Source organism: Chionomys nivalis, chromosome 7 (assembly GCF_950005125.1).
Source record: "Chionomys nivalis chromosome 7, mChiNiv1.1, whole genome shotgun sequence".
In the NCBI taxonomy this organism is placed as follows: domain Eukaryota; kingdom Metazoa; phylum Chordata; class Mammalia; order Rodentia; family Cricetidae; genus Chionomys; species Chionomys nivalis.
This window is the reverse complement of record NC_080092.1, coordinates 98,526,326-98,544,077: the sequence shown is the minus strand read 5'-3', so window position 1 is coordinate 98,544,077 and position 17,752 is coordinate 98,526,326. Positions and strand designations below refer to the sequence as shown.

The window sequence follows — 17,752 nt, the reverse complement described above, 5'->3', positions numbered from 1 at the left end:
GCCTCTGCTGGCTTAGCTCTGCACTCTGATCTTCAGGCAAGCTTTATTTGTTAAAACATAAACAAAATATCATTACACACCTGTCTGTACTGCTTTGCGCTGCCAGCGAGCTGCTTCATAAGTGAGCTTAAATTTTGCATCACAATCAATTTTTTTTGGTAAAGGCTAAAAATTTTGTCTTAAATCCCTAATTGAATTTGTGTTAGAATGCAGAGAAAAATATGAAGCAATTTAATAATCTACCTCCTCTCCTCTTTATGTCCTGTATCTCCAACTACTAAAAGTAACCAGGGACTGTAGTTTTAAAATATACTGCAAGTGCTTGTACTGTATTACCTTATTCCAGATACAGAACAGATTTCCCTGTGTCCTGACCAGATGTGTTCCTATAGCAACTGCCGTATTGAAATTGTTTGTTCATTTTCTGATGGGATGGCCAGTACTTACACCAAGCAGATAGGACACTTGACATGACTGCTGGGTGGTACCTAAGATACAGGCATGTTCAGCAGACATGTTCAGTAGAGAACAGTGCTTGTAGGCCATAAAATTAAAATGCGTAGAGGTGAGGCTCAGCAATCTGAGCCAGCACTCTGTTTCCTTTTCCATGGCCACAGCAGACAGGCAGCTGAAAGAGGGGTCCTGGAGTGGACTGTGAAGGATGGTAGAGCTAGAAAAGCAGAAACCACTATCAAAATGCTGCATGCAGAAGTGTAAGGCCATGAAAAATATAGAGACATTGAGTACACCCAGCAGCACCAATCAGAAGAGCCAAAGAGTGCACATAGCCTGGGTGCCCATCAACAGGGAGCTGTGGACGATCTATTAGGATTATTGAGGCATTGAAGAGGTCAAAGGTGTAGAATGGCTGCAGCCTGAAGACAGATTGTGCCAGAACCAGTCACAAAAGGCCACGTGTACATAAAAGACCTGACCAGACGGAAAGGCTAGCTGGTAGTTTCCAGAACTGGGGGTGGCAGGAGTGTAGATGGGGCTTTCTTTTAGGGGAATTTGGTGCTGGGACCAAACCTGTTTCTCTAGAAGAGCAGCTCATGCACTAAGGGCTGAAGCATCCCTCAGTCCCTTAAGCGTTGCTGTAAGGATGTTCAACACTGATACAATTCTCAGGTTAAAGTAATTTTCAGAACATTGTTAAGTCTTTGCATAGTGCAACCCACAGTACTCATTTCGAGATCCCCTCCCCAGTACAATAGGAGGGGACAGAACCACGTGTTCTCTGTCTTCTGCAGCCTTTCCTGGAGCTACCGATTGCATCAGTTTGTCATTTGTTTGGTTTTCTTTGAAACTCTCAGGTTCTTTGTTTTGTTTTTCTGTTTTTTTATTTTAACTCACCCTTCTTTACCTTCTGCCCAGCCACAGTGTCTTCTGCCTGCTCCCACCTCCAGGTAGCCATTCTTCCTCTGGAGGACCCTGGAGCCTTCTTAAAACTAGCTCTGCTGGGGACTTTTGGGTTTTGACTTCCCTCCTGAAGTGTCCTGCAACCACCATGCCACCTTCTCTGTGGGATCACCTTGAGTAGTTGAGGACCTATTTTAGGTGTCAGTGACATTCTCAGAAGTCCTCTAGAAATTCCTTAGCAAAGGGTGCATGGGAGACTTGTGTTCGAGTTTTCATGCTAGAAGCTGCCTTCATGAATCTGCAGTTGTTTTGTATTTAGTCAGAATTCTTCTGTTTTGAAGGGGGGGGGGAGAGAATATGTAATGTTCAGGTTTGCTATGCTGTGTTTTTGTTTCCCAGCACACCACAATTTAGGAACATTGGCTATACTTTTAATGGACTCTTAGGTGGTTTCCAGTGTTGCTATGGATGCTACATGAACATTTACACTCCTGTCTGTCGTGTGAGTATGAGGGCTACATCCATGAGCCAGCTCCATCATTTGTTAGAACTTTTTCTCTGGAGAGAGATTTCTGAACTCTGTGTCTTGTACAGCACTGTAACACCCCAAATCCCTAAAATGACTTGAGTAACACTTTCTGGAGGTCACTGGGAGAAACCGACCCCTTTAGTGTGCAGAAGCCTTCTATGTGTGAGCACGCTCCTCTCTGCTTCTTTAGAAAGTCTATAACATTTTAGATTTTTTTTTGTAAAGTTTTGCACATTGTGATAAATTCCTGACTGGGCACTTGAGCTGCTGACATGAGGATTTGTAGTCAGCAGCATTACTAAACTCTGTGATGAGTCTGACACTTTACCCTAGTGTGTGGACAGTCAAAACAACTGAGAGATAACGTTTTTATTTCCCCTTCCCAGTCCTTCCTCTGGCTTTTCTGCCCTGTGTAATTGGCCTCTGCATGAGTGTTTAATCCTTTCAGGGATTCCTGCTAGAGGGAAACTAGTATAGAAAATTAAGCCATTGATGGTGGGCAGCCTTCATTTTCTCAGATCGTAAAGGGAGAGCTGTGCCTGTGTTCCACAGAGTGTGTGTGTCATGTAAAATAATGTATGTTGTAGTAGATAACTTTATTATACTAAGAAATTCTTGTTTTGGCTTTCCAAGAAATTTTTCTCAATCTTAAGCAGACTTCGACTTTTTAAATACTTTTCCACCTGTGCATATATGATATTTCAAAAAATTACACAATTAATCAATGAGGTGTAGGCAGATTTTTCTGTCCTCCTGCCAAATAACCACAGGCACTTCTTATTAATTATGAAAGCTTGGCCAATAGCTTAGGCTTGTCTCTAACTACTCTTACTACCTAAATTAACTGACTTCTATTCATCTTCGTGCTGCCACGTGGCTCATGGCATCTCCTTGAGACTCCACCCTTCTTCCCAGCATTCTCTCTGCTCTGAAAAATCCTACCTAAATATTGGCTGTTCAGTTTTTTATTAAATCAATCTGAATGACACATTCACAGTATACAAAAAGATTATTCCACAAAGTCTGGTGTGCTTTTCTTGGGTGACAGATATTATTAAAGACTTGAAATATACAAAACACACACACACAACACATACTCACACAAAAATACCTTAACTTTCATATTGCTTACATGTTGAGATACTGTTTCAGCTATATTTGTGTCTGAGGATTTTTATTGCTGTTAAGGAACATCATGGTCACGGCAGCTCTTACAAAGAAAACATTTCATTGGGTGGCTTACAGTTTCAGAGGTTCAGTCCGTTATCATCATTGTGGGACATGGCAGACATAGTGCTGGAGAAGTAGCTGAGAGTCATACATCTTGCAGGCAACAAGAAGTGATCTGAAACACTAGGTGGTATCTTGATCATATATGAGACCTTAAAGCCTGCCCCCACAGTGATACTCTACCTCCAACAAGGTCATGCCTACTCCAACAAAGCCACACCTGCTAATGCCAATCTCGGTGAGATTCTGGGGGCCAGTTACATTCAAACTACCACAATTTTGCTAAATAAAATATAGTCTTTTTTTTTCAGTCTGTTTTCTTGTCAACTTTTTTTTAATTGATTTTTATTGAGCTCTACATTTTTCTCTGCTCTCCTCCCTGCCTCTCCCCTCCCCCAAGATCTCCATGCTCCCAATTTACTCAGAAGATCTTGTCTTTTTCTACTTTCTACTTCGTAAAATATAGTCTTAAGATTAATTTATTTTCTGTTTTCTCTTCCTCTCATCTTCTCCCCCTCTTCTTTCTTTCCTTGTTTCACAAACTCCCTCTATATAGCCCAGGCTGACCTCGAATTCAAGGTCCTTGTGCCTTAGTTAGAATTACAGGCATGGACTTACACCTGGTTCTGAAGTGTAAGAAATATATTTCTTAGATGAGAAAATCCTCATATATGCAGAGAGCAGGCAGCTTCTGTACAAAGAGAATATATAGTGGCCCAGGACCTTGATTGCTGGGTTTTTGCTGATCCCAGTGACATTTTCACAGATGTTGATGACAGCTAATTACCCATTTAGAAAGAAATTTGAATTTACTTATTATTGTGTGTGTATGTAAATTTTGAATAGTTTTAGTATTATTGGGAACACAGTCCCCTGAGTTACTCTCCTGCAGACCCAGAAGTCATAAAGAATAGTGTGACAGCCGGGCGGTGGTGGCGCACGCCTTTAATCCCAGCACTCGGGAGGCAGAGGCAGGCGGATCTCTGTGAGTTCGAGACCAGCCTGGTCTACAGAGCTAGTTCCAGGACAGGCTCCAAAACCACAGAGAAACCCTGTCTCGAAAAACCAAAAAAAAAAAAAAAAAAGAATAGTGTGACAGACTAGACTGTAGATAAATGGACTTTTGTACAAAAGTCCTTCCAAAGAAAGCTAAGAGAGGTGATGTATTTGGAAGTGTGTAGCACACAGATACAAAGGATCAGTATCCAAGCTACATGCAGAACACCTACAACCAGCAATAAAAATCTCAGCCAGAAGAACAGGGTCCATGTGTGTTTGGCATCCCAGCACAGGCTCTGGTCACACCATGGGAAGGAGAGTGGCTGGCGCCCTCCTGAAGGTGTCTGAGAGGCACTTCACAGCCACAGCCGCTCACTCAGTGCACTCAAGAACCCGAATGCTGTTTCCAAGCACATCTCCCTTCAAGACCCACAGTCCTTGGAAGATAGCTGATGCCACAGTGAGCTAGCCTGGGGTTCAGAAGTGACAGCCACCTTGAGGACACTGGCAGTGAAATTGCCAGGCAGAAGAAGGTGCTGAGGAGCAAGAGTTTCCCCAGTGAGAGACTAGTATGGTGACCGTAGGTGCGGATGGGGGTGACCTCACAGAAGCTCGATATTCTCACCTTGTCCCAATTTGAGGTCATCGGTGCTAACAGAAAGATTGATTGGCATCACATACCCCTGACCCAGGCGCAGCCTCCTTCTTAGTGTTATTCTTGTCCACATGGCCTGACCTCAGTGTGATCCAAAGAAAGCAGCTGACAGAACCAAAGCTGAGGGACTGTTTAGGGTCTGCTCATGCGGCAAGCTCTGAAACATGGAGGACTGAGGCGCTGTCCCAGACTGAAAGCGACTGAAGGGCTTGGTGGTTAAATGTGATGGAAGCCTCTTGTGGTGATGTGCACTGGGAGGTGGAGGGGTAGGAGTTCAGGCCATCTCAGTTACAGAGTGAGTTGAGGCGGGCCTGTTACATGAGGCCCTGTCTTAGCAAAACAAGACAAATAATAATATTCAAATGTTAAACACTGAAACTAGGATGGGGTGTTCTGAGTTTGAACGAAAATGGCATTTATGTGGAAGGTGTAAGGTGTGAGTAAGCTCACTGGAGCCACAGGCCAGGCACTCGTCTCATTGTGCTGTGGTCACATAGGATGTGACCTCGGGAAGGCGGGGCAAGAGTTCTGGAAGCATCATTCTCTGCTGCCCATCCAAAGTTTTCAGATAACAGGGTGAAGAGATGACTCAGCTCTCTGAATCACTGCCTTAGAATTCCCACAGGTGCAGGCAGCTGACTGTGGGAGAATGCTCTCTAGTGTGGCTTGGGGAGACATTCAGACAGACCTTTCTGTGGAGTGCATCCCTGGATACAACCTGAAGTGAAGTCACATGCTGTGACAGAAAAACCTGGCACCTCATAGGAAGTTGTATTGTTTAGTCTGGAGACCATTCGTAAGGGATGGATGGAGGCTTCCTGCTGGGCTGAGTGTGCTCAGGACTTTTACTTCTGTGTTTTATGTACTCTGCATGCCTGGCTCCATACAAAGACGTCACCATGTATTTATTCCTTGAAAGTATGCCTTTGATGAAATGTTTTAAAAACTCTCATTGTGTTTTTTATAAAACAACTTAGGCTACTCATTTAATGCCTATGTTTTATTTAATAAGAAGTTTATTTTGATAAAAAATAAAACAAAGATTGGCGTTTAGCTGCTCAGAAAACTTCCTTGCTGTTTTCTGAGCATGAGATTTTGATAGAGAAGAGCTGACATTTAGGAGTTTTAGAGTTTAGGCAAACAGTGCCTTTGTGGTACCATGGGGTGAGGTGCAGGGGAGAGTGAGGTGGTAAGGGGTGAGGTGCAGAGGAGAGTGAAATGGGAGGGGTGAGGTGCAGGGGAGAGTGAGGTGGGAAGGGGTGAGGTGCAGGGGAGAGTGAGGTGGGAAGGGGTGAGGTGCAGAGGAGAGTGAAATGGGAGGGGTTAGGTGCAGGGGAGAGTGAGGTGGGAAGGGGTGAGGTGCAGAGGAGAGTGAAATGGGAGGGGTGAGGTGCAGGGGAGAGTGAGGTGGTAAGGGGTGAGGTGCAGAGGAGAGTGAAATGGGAAGGGGTGAGGTGCAGGGGAGAGTGAAGTGGGAGGGAGTGGAGTGCAGGGGAGAGTAAAGTAGGAGGGGGTGGGGTACAGGGGAGAGCCAATGAGAGGACTCCCAAGGCTGGCCAGGCCAGGCCAGGTGTCTCTCAGCTCTCTTCACTCTGAAGCAGAGTCTTGAGATGGAGATGATGGTGATGACTAGGAGGAGGAGGTGACTGGAGAGTGCCTGTTCTGTTTCAGTCACCTCTCAGAGTGATCACGTAGACCCTCAGAAGTATTTCTGTATTTCTTTGCAAACTGATACTTGCCTTTAAAATTTAACCAATAGCCAGGCGGTGGTGGCACACGCATTTAATCCCAGCACTCGGGAGGCAGAGACAGGCGGATCTCTGTGAGTTCGAGGCCAGCCTGGTCTACAAGAGCTAGTTCCAGGACAGGAACCAAAAGCTACAGAGAAACCCTGTTTCGAAAATCCAAAAACAAACAAACAAACAAACAAACAAAAAACCTTAAAATTTAACCAATAGCCAGGTGGTGGTGGCCTTTAATCCCAGAATTTAGGAGGCAGAGCCAGGTGGATCTCTGTGAGTTCAAGGCCAGCCTGGTTTACAAAGCGAATTCCAGGGTGTCCAGGACTACACAGGGAATTCCTGTCTCACAACAAAACAACAATAACAACAACAAACAAACAAACTTACCCAGTGGATTCTCAGACCGAAGCCTCTGGTCTTTTAGCTGGTGAAGCAGGTCTTGCCAGCCCACCTGGCAGTTTGATGACCTGGTTTCCTGACAACTCCTCTGTCTCTGAGGTAGCCTTTCCTCCATCCCTGTGTCTCTTTCTTGTAGCCTGAGAAGAGGCTGAGGTTGGTTCTGATTGGTCATACAGTTGTTTTCAAAGAGTAGAGCAGCAAGGAAAGCTAGAGTGGAGGGTTAGGAACCAGCATGCTGGTGGGAGGAGCCAGTATGCTGGTGGAGGCCTCCTCATCCTACAGGTTATATAGACCCCCTGAGACAGTGACCTCTGCATCCTTTCTTAGCCTCTTAGATCACTTCCTGAGGAAATGCCAGATGATGCCTCCAAGTTCATGATCTTCTTGAAAAGTATTTCTTTTTGTTTTCCTTCTCCAGTCGCTCTACCGTTCCCATGGGGGAAATTTTCTTTGTATTCTTCCTCTGAGCGTGGAGCTCCTCAAGCCTCAGAACCCAGCCTTAGCTGCTTTATGGTCATTGGTCTGAGTGCTGCCACCTGTGTCCTTCAGTAGACCCCCCCACACTTAAGCACTTGGGAACGAAGTGCCAGACAGAATGGCACTTGATGGCTCAGCAGTGTTTGCTGAACCAGTGCAGAGCATTCTGTGCACACGTTACCCTGGAGAAGAGGACACCTGGGGAACCCTAAAGACACAGGGAAGGCTGGGATGGTGGTGTAAGCCTGTGCCATGCTGGGTGGCAGAGGGAGCAGTGACTTCAAGGCTGGCCTGGTGCCCATAGTGAGATCTTGTTTAAGACATCAAGGGGAAAAAAAGCCCTAAGGAGGAGTGAAGCTGGAAGTTGCTACATAGTCACAAAGTGCATTTCCTGCATTATGGTTGCACTGAACACATTCCAAGGTAGCGTAAGAGTCATGACTAGTAATAGTTTATTCATTTAGCCAGCAGAGGGCAGCATAGATCAAGTCTCTAGATACAGTGGTTTTTCTTTTTTATTTTTTAAACTTCTTTTTAATTAATTAATTTGTTTAACGTAAAAAATATTTAAAGATATTTCAGCAACAATGTCGAAGTGTAGTGTGGATATTATTTCAGCCTTAGCTTTACCATTCCCCCTGTGGATCAAACTGTGTGTTCTCTGTCGTGGAGGAAAGTATCTCCCTCAAATCAGGAACATGTCAATCAAGTCTTCAGGATGCACCTTCCAGCATCTATGGACTGTGGTCAGTTGGTGATCTGTCTGCCAAGTGGCCAAGAAGGGCCATCATGATGTTCTGGATATCACTCCTCCTTAGGAGGACTCTCTGAGGTCAAGGCAGGGCTGTCTGTGCTATACAGTGCTCCTTCTGGGACACTTACGGTACCAGCAGTGGATTTCCTCCACAAAAGGAGTAGATAAGATCAGTCTTTATTTTACAGTGTCACACCTGTGTCTTACTTTTTTTCTTACAAATATCAGTTGCTCTTCTTAGAAAAAAAAAAAAAGAGATGTTCATGGTGGCATACTCTTGTGATCTGGGTTTCCTGGATTGCAAGTTCAAACCCAGCCTAGATCAGTGATAACCTGAAGAAGGAGGAGGGGCAGGCAACCTAAAACATAGATTAAGGCCTGCATAAGGTTTGTGTTTGTTTTGACGCCTTGTTAACTTTGACTCTTGGTTTTGATGATGAAAGGGTTACAATTCTGCCTCATAAAGGCTTCTTCTCATCAGCCATGAGAACCCTATGGGTGCCAGGGACCAGAGAGACTTGTTAGGGAATGGGAACAGGCTTTGTGGGTGGGTATCAGTAGTATGCATCCCTTTATCCCAGAGTCTTCTTTGGAAGATACAGTGCTTGGCGCACTTGACCCTGCTGATACAGTTTATGCTGCGGTAGAGTTTGACATTTAATTAGTGACAGACATAAGACAGGAAAAAGTGACCCTTCATGCTGCTGTGGTAATTCCATCCATAGTGTATTTTGCAAGCAATATTTATTTATTTTTAGATGCTAAGTAGTTGTTTCACCAAAATGTATCTGTAGTTACACTCAGTGAGTAGGCATGTAGAGAAGCCAAGCCACAGCCTCTGAGCCGGCAGGGTGTGTTCTAGAGTCAGAGAATTAAGAGTGGTAGTGGAACTGGGCAGTACTTGAGAGGCAGAGGCAGGTAGATCTCTGGGTTTGAGTCTAACCTGGTCTACAGATCGAGTTTCAAGATATCCAGGGTTTCACAAAGAAACCGTGTATTTTTTTTTTTTTTGAAAAAGGTAATGGAAGCACAGAATATCATAGAAATATTCATGACATTTAGTGTCGTGGCAAGTTGGCCCATGTTTGGATATTCTCACCTATCCATTGTGGATGTGTGTGTGGGTAAAGGATTAACTATGTTTTTGGTCTTAATTGTTTGGAAACATGAAACATCTTGAGTCTAGACGCTGCATTAGTGTTTGAGATATAGGTCAGAAGAACTACAGCTTGGTGTGAAAACACAGCTCAGCAGTGTGCTGGGCTGGCATGCTGTAAGATGACAGGTGTGTTAACTTGCCCCACCATGCAACCTTCTCATTATCTACATGCCTTCCAGAACATCATACTGCGTACCTTAAATATGCATAGTAAAATTTATTTTAAAAGCAAACTTGTGTAGGAACGCTCTGACACATGATATGAGTATGCGTTGTTTTCAGTGTCTTCTTCCCCTTGGCCAGTTTCATACTCATTGTCGGGCCTGCCCTGATCCTGCGCGTCTACATCATCTGAATCACTGTTCTGAGGCCTCGTAACGTGGTCTGCTTTTGTAATGTGCCTAGTTATTTCAGAACGTACATGGGAGCTTTCTAACAGTTCCCATCCAGGCACAGCACAGTGACTTCTCTACAAGGTTCCATTCGGCACTGACAGACATATGTCTAGTATATGTGATATATGCTTATATATTCCAGTGTTATGGATAGTTCCCACTTGCATTTTTGTTTATTTATTTTATGTATATGAGTACTCTATCTGTATGTATGCCTTTATGTCAGAGTGATTTTACTGTAGATGGTTGTGAGCTGCTACCATGTGGTTGCCAAGAATTGAATTCAGAACTTCTGGAAGAGCAGCCAGTGCTTTCAACTGCTGAACCATCTCTCCAGTTTGTTCCTGCTTGTATTATAACTAGTTTTGTTATGCATTTGAGACAGTGTCTCTGTATGCAGCTTTGGCTCTCTGGAACTCACTAGATAGACCAGGCTCGCTTTGAATCCATACAGATCCACTTGACTCTGCCTTTCGAATATTGGGATTGTAGATGTGTGCTATTATGTCCAGGTATGGTGCTGTAACTCTTTTTTTTAATTAATCAATTAATTAATTTTTATTATATGTGCATATATGTCTATATGAGGGTGCCAGAGCCCTTGGAACAGGGAATTGAACCCAGGTCCCTCTAGAAGAGCAGTGTATGCATATTTTTTTAAACCTCTGAGCCATCTCCCCAACTCCGTGAGTAGATGCTGTAACTCTTAATATTGCCAGCTTTCAAGTTATATATTGCAATTTGGAAGATAAATTCTCATGATGTTTGTTTTGGTCATTGCTAGGGTTAAAGCCTGGCATAAGCTAGATGAATGTTCTTTCACGGATCCCCCTTCTTGTCTGTGTAGAGTCTCTAAGTTATGTAGTCCAGCCTTGAATGTACTTTGTAGCACGGGCTTTAGACTTGTAGTCCTCTTGCTTCAGCCCTTTCAGTAGATGCCATTTCGGCCTGTACTTCCAGGACCGTGGGTCTTCTTGTTACTTGTTTAGACTTTGAGAGAGATGTTCTTGTTGTGTAGCTCATGCAGGTCTCTAGCTTATGATCCCCCTGCCTCAGGCTCCTGAGTGCTGGAATTACAGTGGTACACCACATGCCTTGCCTAGTAAGGATGATAAATTATGTAGTCACTTTCCTTTGAGCCAGACATGGGCCTTTGGGAGCTAATGTCTGTTTTAAAGATTGGAGAAGGGTTTCTTTATTTCCCTTTTTTAGTTAGCAGAGTTGATGCTGCACTAGCTTTAGCAGAACAGAAGTCAGCAGAGGGCATCATGGCGGCACTGTGGGCTGGCCAGGGTTTCTGCTGCACTCCAGTGTGTAGGGCAGCTTTTGTCAGGCTCCCGGAGGCTGGGACTCAGGACTGCCGGGAAGTCATCCTAAATAGGGATAGTAGCTACTGTTTGAGTTATTCTGAGTCACTTTTTGGAAATTATACTAAGAATGAATCATTGGCTAATAGAGGTGAAAGTTGTGAAGGCCGAAAACAAGGGGCTAAGGGATGGGGCTGTGAGGAGCTGTGGGGATGAGGCTGAGAACCCGAGAAACAGGGGTCTAGGTTCCTGGGCTGATGGAGAGGACTGGGCAGGAGCTACAGAGGCCCAGGCTATGGCCTGCTCTCAAACCTGACTCTTCTTCGTGCCTCCATGCCTCAGATGGAGTTCATCTGTAGGCCCTGACATAACCTAGACATAAATAGAACAGGAATTTGACCCTTTTATTGCTCAGCTTCCACCTCTCATAGCAGCTTCTCAGGCCACCCTGCTTCTGCCCTGGCTGTCTGCAGTCTGTTCTTATAAGCCAGCACCCAGGGTGCTCTGGTCACAAAGGAAATCAGATGTCTGCTCTGCCTAGAACAGAAACTGCAGTCCCCGAAACAGCCCAGGCTCCCCACAGCGCTCCAGAGGCCTCAGCCCTCTGACCTCACCTTGCATTCCTTCCTGCTCCCGTGGAACTTGACACTGTCCTGAGCCCCAGAGCACATGCCCGAGAGTGGCTCCCACTCTGCTTTTGTGTATTCCCTGCTGTCGTCATCCCACACAGAGAAATGCTGTGTCCCTTTAGTCCTTGATGTCTCTACAGTGCACACCCACTGTGCTCAGGGACCCTTATTGGGTGAAACAGTAGAAAGATTATAGATTTGATTGATTTCTTTTTAAATGTGTGAAACTGAAGATAGAACTGGAGTTAAAAACAAGTGACAGATTGCATTACATGTTGTAAATATTCTATTCAGTCCTTCAAACCAGTAGGAGGGATGACAGTTAGAAAAAAGAACATAAGGTGTGACATCATTGCACAGAACAGAAGTGTTCTCACACTTAGGGAAAGACAAGCTTGATGACAGTGAGGTCCATTCAGAGGTCAGCACTGGGAATGTCCCTACCTGTCAGTGCTGTTCAGTGTACATGTGATGTCCTACTACTGGAACATAGGAAGTAGAAATGACCTGTTCCACCCAAGTCAGGATTGCCTGGGAATCAGGTCTAATGCCAGAAGGTAGAAGTACGGGTTAGGAACTGTCAAACAGTTTTTTTTTTTTATATTTATCTGTTTATTTATTATGTATACAATATTCTGTGTATATGTCCGCAGCAGGCCAGAAGGGGGCACCAGACCCCATTACAGATGGTTGTGAGCCACCATGTGGTTGCTGGGAATTGAACTCAGGACCTTTGGAAGAGCAGGCAATGCTCTTAACCTCTGAGCTATCTCTCCAGCCCTCAAACAGTTTTTAAATGGTGCAGACAGGATTCATCAAGGGCAGAGGTTGGAGAGAACACTCAGCCTACAGGGTTTTCAGGGTTAGACAAGGTAGACTATGTCAGTGAAGCCTAGAGAGGAGAGTTGGTGAAAGCCACCAGTACTGCTTAATTTTAACTGTCCACTCGACACTACCCGGGACTCTCCCAAGAAGTGAGTGAATTGAGATTAGAGGGCTTGCTTAGATCAGGATGGCCTCCGGGCATGTCTGTTGGGGATGTCTTGATTGTTTGTTCATTGATATGAGAGTTCCCAGTCCACTGTGGGTGGCACCATTTTATGGCTGTAAAGCTAACTGAGAAAAAAGCAAGCAAGCAGACAGCTTGGGTATATTCATTTCTCTCTGCTCTTGGCGGTGGGTGTGATGTGACTAGCTGTTTGAGTTCTGCCTTGGCTTCCCTGAATTGATGGACCGTGTCCTGGAATTGTAAGCCAAATAAACTTTGTTTCCCCAGAAGTTGCTTTTAATCAGGATATTTATCACATTAACAGAAATGAAACTAGGATACCACCCAGTGATGTCATGGCGGTGCTTTGTGGTTGTTTCCTTTTAAGTTGATGCTATTGCAGATAGCTGGCTAAGGAACTTCACAGTCCACCCTGGGAACACAGGGGAGCTTTGGATCAAGGAACTCTACTTCTAAGAAAGACTTCTAGAGAGAACTAGAGCTTTCATGGGCCTAGGACCCTGAGCTTGGCCCTGTAAAAGTCAGGGTGGCAACATATTGCATTATTATCTCAGGGGTTTTCTGGCCAGGCAGTCTGACTGAATCAGTGAGGGCCAGTGAGGACTCAGTGAGAGACCCAGTCTCAAAATTAAACTGAAGAGCTGGGTGTGTTGGCCCACATCTTTAATCCCAGCATTAAAGAGGCGGTGGTAGGCAGGCCTAGCTCTGTGAGTTTGAGGCCAGCCTGGTCTACATAGTGTGTTCTGGCTAGAGCTATCTAGAAAAATCCTGTCTCAAAAAAAAAAAAAAAAAAGCAACTGAGAAAATGCCTGTTATATTTGATGCACACCCCATGAACCCACATGTGCACACACAAAAGTAAAAACGAGGTGTTTATAAACAGCATGCAAAAATAGTTGCTAACTTTCTGGTGTGTGTATACATAGATGTGTGTGACATGAAAGACACAGTGTAACATAATATATATTGCATGCAAAAGAATCAGGCCAAACCCTACAGTGTCGTCTGTGGTTCACACTGGGGGAAAGGATCAGACTGCCTGCTACTGCTTTCTGAATATGTTTCATGAACATGGTGAAAAGCACACAGGAAAGAACATCCTGGTGTGGTGCATTAGGATTCAGGAAAGGAGTACTACCCAGTGTTGGTTTAAGTAAGATGGTGCTGTTCCCCGAGTGGCCTGTGGGCCGTGCGGCGGATCCAGGCTGGGAGCCGCATGGTGGGTGAGAGACAGAGATGGGGCAGCCAGTCTCATGAGGAGCCGCAACCGCCATGGGTGAGAGACAGACAGATAGGCACAACATGCAGAGTGAGGTTGGAGGAGAAGAGCAGAGAGAGAGAGGAGAGGAGCCATGGCAGCAGCTACCTCTTTAGGAGAGAGACAGAAAAGGAAAGACTTGCTACAGGCAGGAAGGAAAATCTGCCTGCCTCGGTGAACTGAGGAGGGAATGGGTGGGGCTTGTCTCTTAAAGGGACAGGCCAGGCCATTACACCCTGTGCAATGTGCAGCTCCAATGTGGCCGCCATCAGAACAGTGGGGACTGATGCACCCCAGAGTCCTTTAGCAAGGTCAAGCAACCTGACCCAGTCTGCAGGGTGGCAGAGGACAGTCTGTAAACTCAAGCAAGAGACCACTTTGAGTTCATCTTCCTTAGGAGGTAGCTTTCTAATTCTAGATTAGTGTTACTTGTCAGAATACATTAAACAAAGGTGCCCTTCTTCACAGATAGGAAAAAACAGTAGTAAAATTCACAAAAAGTCCCTGATGACTATCGCAGTCTGAGGAAAATGGACACAGCCAGAGGCTGATTCAAACACAGTGTAAAGCAGAGCAGCCCAAATAGTATGATATTGTCATACAGACATGAAACCAAAGTGGGAACCCAGAAGTCACATGTCTGCAGCCAATTGACTCTCAACAGAGGCAGTGGTGCCAGCAAAAGTGGTTATTCACATATAGAAGAATGAAACCTGACCCTGCCTCACCATCGTAAAAAATCAACTCCAGACGATCAAAGACCTGAATTATATTAGGAACTACAAAACCAATAGAAAAGCAGGGCGGTGCTGTAAGATGTTATAGGCAATGGAACTATGGTAAGGCCGAAACAGATCACGAGATTTTACCAAACCAAATAGCTTTTGAGAAAAAATATTTGTGAACTGTGTAGAATATAATATCTGAAATATACAATGAACCAAATAGAAGAAGAAACATAATTAAAAAGAAGCCAGCGACTGGGCATGGTGGTACATGCCTGCACCTTAGCACTTGGGAGGTGGAGCAGAAAGGTCAGAGTTGAGATCATTGTCAGCTACTAAGAAGTTTGAGGCCAACCCAGACTACATAAGACTGTCTAAAGCAGATGGAAAGACAGCAGAAAAACAAAGCAGGAGATCAAAGTAGACTTTTTAAGTTTCTCAAGACAGGGTTTCTTGGTGTAACCACCTGGCTGTCCTGGAACTCACTCTGTAGACCAGGTTGGCCTTGAGCTCACAGAGATCTGCCTGCCTCTGTCTTCTGAGAGCTGGGATTAAAGACATGTGCCACCACCACTGCCCGGTGACCTATTTTGAAAGAAGCAACACAAATGGCCATAGATGAGCCAGGCATGGTGAAATAGGCCTGTGTGTAATTCTAGCACTCCCCAAGTATAGGTGTGTCTGTGGGTAGGTGGGTGAGTTCAAGGTCAGTCTGGGCTATATGATGAAGCTGTGTCTCAAGCAAACAAACAAAACCCCGAAACCCAGCAACAAAAAATGACCAAAATATTTAAAATGCTCAGTATCACCCAATCGTCAGGGATGATGTCAGCAAAAAGTAGCAACTGTTGACTAGGCCGCAGAGGTGGTGAGTACGAGCCTTGCAGCAAATGCTGTGTGGAACTGTTTGGCTGGCCTGAGTTATTGTTGTTGTTGTTATTATTTTTAACTTACTTACTTTGGTTTTTTTGTTTGTTTGTTTTTTTGAGACAGGGTTTCTTTGTATAACCCTAGCTGTCCTGGAACTTGCTCTGTTTAGACTAGGCTAGCCTCTAACTCAGATGTCTGCCTGCCACTGCCTTCCGAGTGCTGGAACTAAAGGTGCATGCTACCGCACCTGGCTTCCTGATTTACTATTATTATCATTACTATTATTTACATTGATTTGTTGTGCTGGGGTGTGAGGGTGGTGCATGCCATCTTGAGAATGTGGAGGCCAGAAGACAACTTGTGGAAGTTGGGTATCTCCTCCCACCTTTATGCATTCTGGGGTTCAACTCGATCATCAGACTATGTATGTGTCAAGCTCTTTACCCATTGGGCCATCTTGCCAGCTCCACGTTTACAGTGAGAAGAGTTGGGAGTCCCCAGTACAAGGAATGACATTTAAGGACAAGGAGATCCATTACTCACCCTAATTTAGGAGCTAAACCTTGTATATATGGAATTTTCAATTTGAATACCATAAATGTGCAATTGTTACATGTAGGTTAAAATTGCAGAAATGAGAATGGAGTTGAAATTGACCTCATATTGATTGGGAGTGTGGCCCTTGATTGTCTCATCTCTGGGCCCTGCCTTCTGCTTTTAGCTGGGCCGTGACGGCAAGCTGTGGTGATTGCCATCTTTGTCACCGTCTTGTGGCTGTTAGTGTGCTGCTTCCTCACCAAAAGGTGACGAGTTTTAGGGGATCCTGTCACTGGGAAGACTTAGGAGCTGAAGCCGAAAGCAGCAGCTGCTGTGTCCTTGTTTGGGTGAATGAGGACAGGGTGGGCCCTCTACTGAGCTGTTGTGATGACTCAGTGCTCTTTGATGTGCTAGAAGGTGCTTGAGCTTGACTTGAGGAACTGGGCGGTGACAGACTGCAGTGACGCGTGCACAGCCTGCAGGCTAATTGGTCCCCTTGTCACTGGCTGTTCCTCTGGTAGTCTAGAAGCAGCCCCAGCTGTCCTAGTGACTGGACAGCTCCCTGTAGGTGTTCCTAGCCCCACCCAACCACTGCCCAGGAAACTTTGCTCAGGGTACTGTGCTGAGTGAGTTAGCCGCAGCTGTCCTTCCTGGCAGAGCCCAGCCTGTGCTGCCCCGAGAGGCCAAACAATGGTTCTTAAAGAAGGAGAAGGGGAGGATGGTGAGTCCCAGCCCCAGACTAGATCCAGGTGGCCCAAGGTGGGTGGGATGGGCTTCGGAGGGTCTCCATGGACTCAACTGTGAGCTCCTGTGGGAACAACTTTACTGGGCCTTTGTGGCAGGGTGCGGTTAGAGTCTGGTTTTTAATCCTGTTCCTTTCAGAAGATATACAATATGCTAAGGTGTGTGTGTGTGTCTCAGTCAGAGGGAGAGAGGCAAAAAGAGTGAATAAATACAAGATTCTAAATGAGGTAGCAAGAGTCATCCAGGCTTTTACCAGCTGCGGCCTCCTGCTTGCTGACCGTTTACTGTATCTGCTGAGCAGTGGGACTATAGCTCTGGGAACTCCCTGACACAGTGGAGCTGGGCTGGGAAGACGTCTCCTGAGTTATGCCATCAAAATTCGGCTTCAGTGGTTCTTGTTTTTCCTAAATGAAGTGTAGCCAGCGTAGAGGATTCCTCTTTGTTGGCCAGGTGAAGACTGTTTGAAGTCTTGTGGTGTCTGTTGCGCATCCCTCATCTTCCCCAACCCATGCTGTAAACAGAGGAGCTGTGCAGCTGCAGGAGCTGCAACCCTGGGAACCTCCCTGTTGTGCCTGCCTTGGCTCAGCTGCAGTGCTTCAGCCCTGAGGCAAAAGGGAGCAAGTGTGACCAGCTGCAGCCAGTGTGGGTACTAGAGTAAACCTAACATGGGGCTGGTTCAGGAAATCTGGCTGTCTCTTTCACTTCCCTCTCCTGGCTTACTGAGCACACACTTGAAGTCTCGCCTTTAAAGAGAGCTCACCCTGGGCAATTTCCACGAGGCTTCTTGGAAAACTCTATTGTGGGTACTCTTCTGAGTGAGAAGGTTGTGCCGTTTTTATTGCAGTCCTTTTGATTTCAAAGAAGGTTGGTAATGAGAGCCGATGCCAGGCCAGGGTAAGCTGCCTGCTGCAAACTTTTTTTCCAGAGGTGGAATTCACATTAGCCCTGGTATTATTTCTCCAAGGGAAATAATTT

The 17,752-nt window shown here is 45.4% G+C and overlaps 1 protein-coding gene across 2 annotated transcripts in view; it reads left to right on the top strand.

Moving 5' to 3' along the window:
* Positions 1-17,752, top strand: part of Cyth1 (cytohesin 1) — an 83,195-nt gene that overhangs the window by 22,013 nt on the left and 43,430 nt on the right. The window contains exon 1 of one of the 2 annotated variants that reach the window (XM_057773847.1): positions 16,683-16,754. The exons of the other annotated variant lie outside the window; for it this stretch is intronic. Within the exon in view, the coding sequence (XP_057629830.1) occupies positions 16,724-16,754 (31 nt within the window). The 5' untranslated portion in view covers positions 16,683-16,723. Of the gene's footprint in view, positions 1-16,682; positions 16,755-17,752 lie in introns of those variants that run through there. 2 annotated transcript variants of the gene reach the window in all.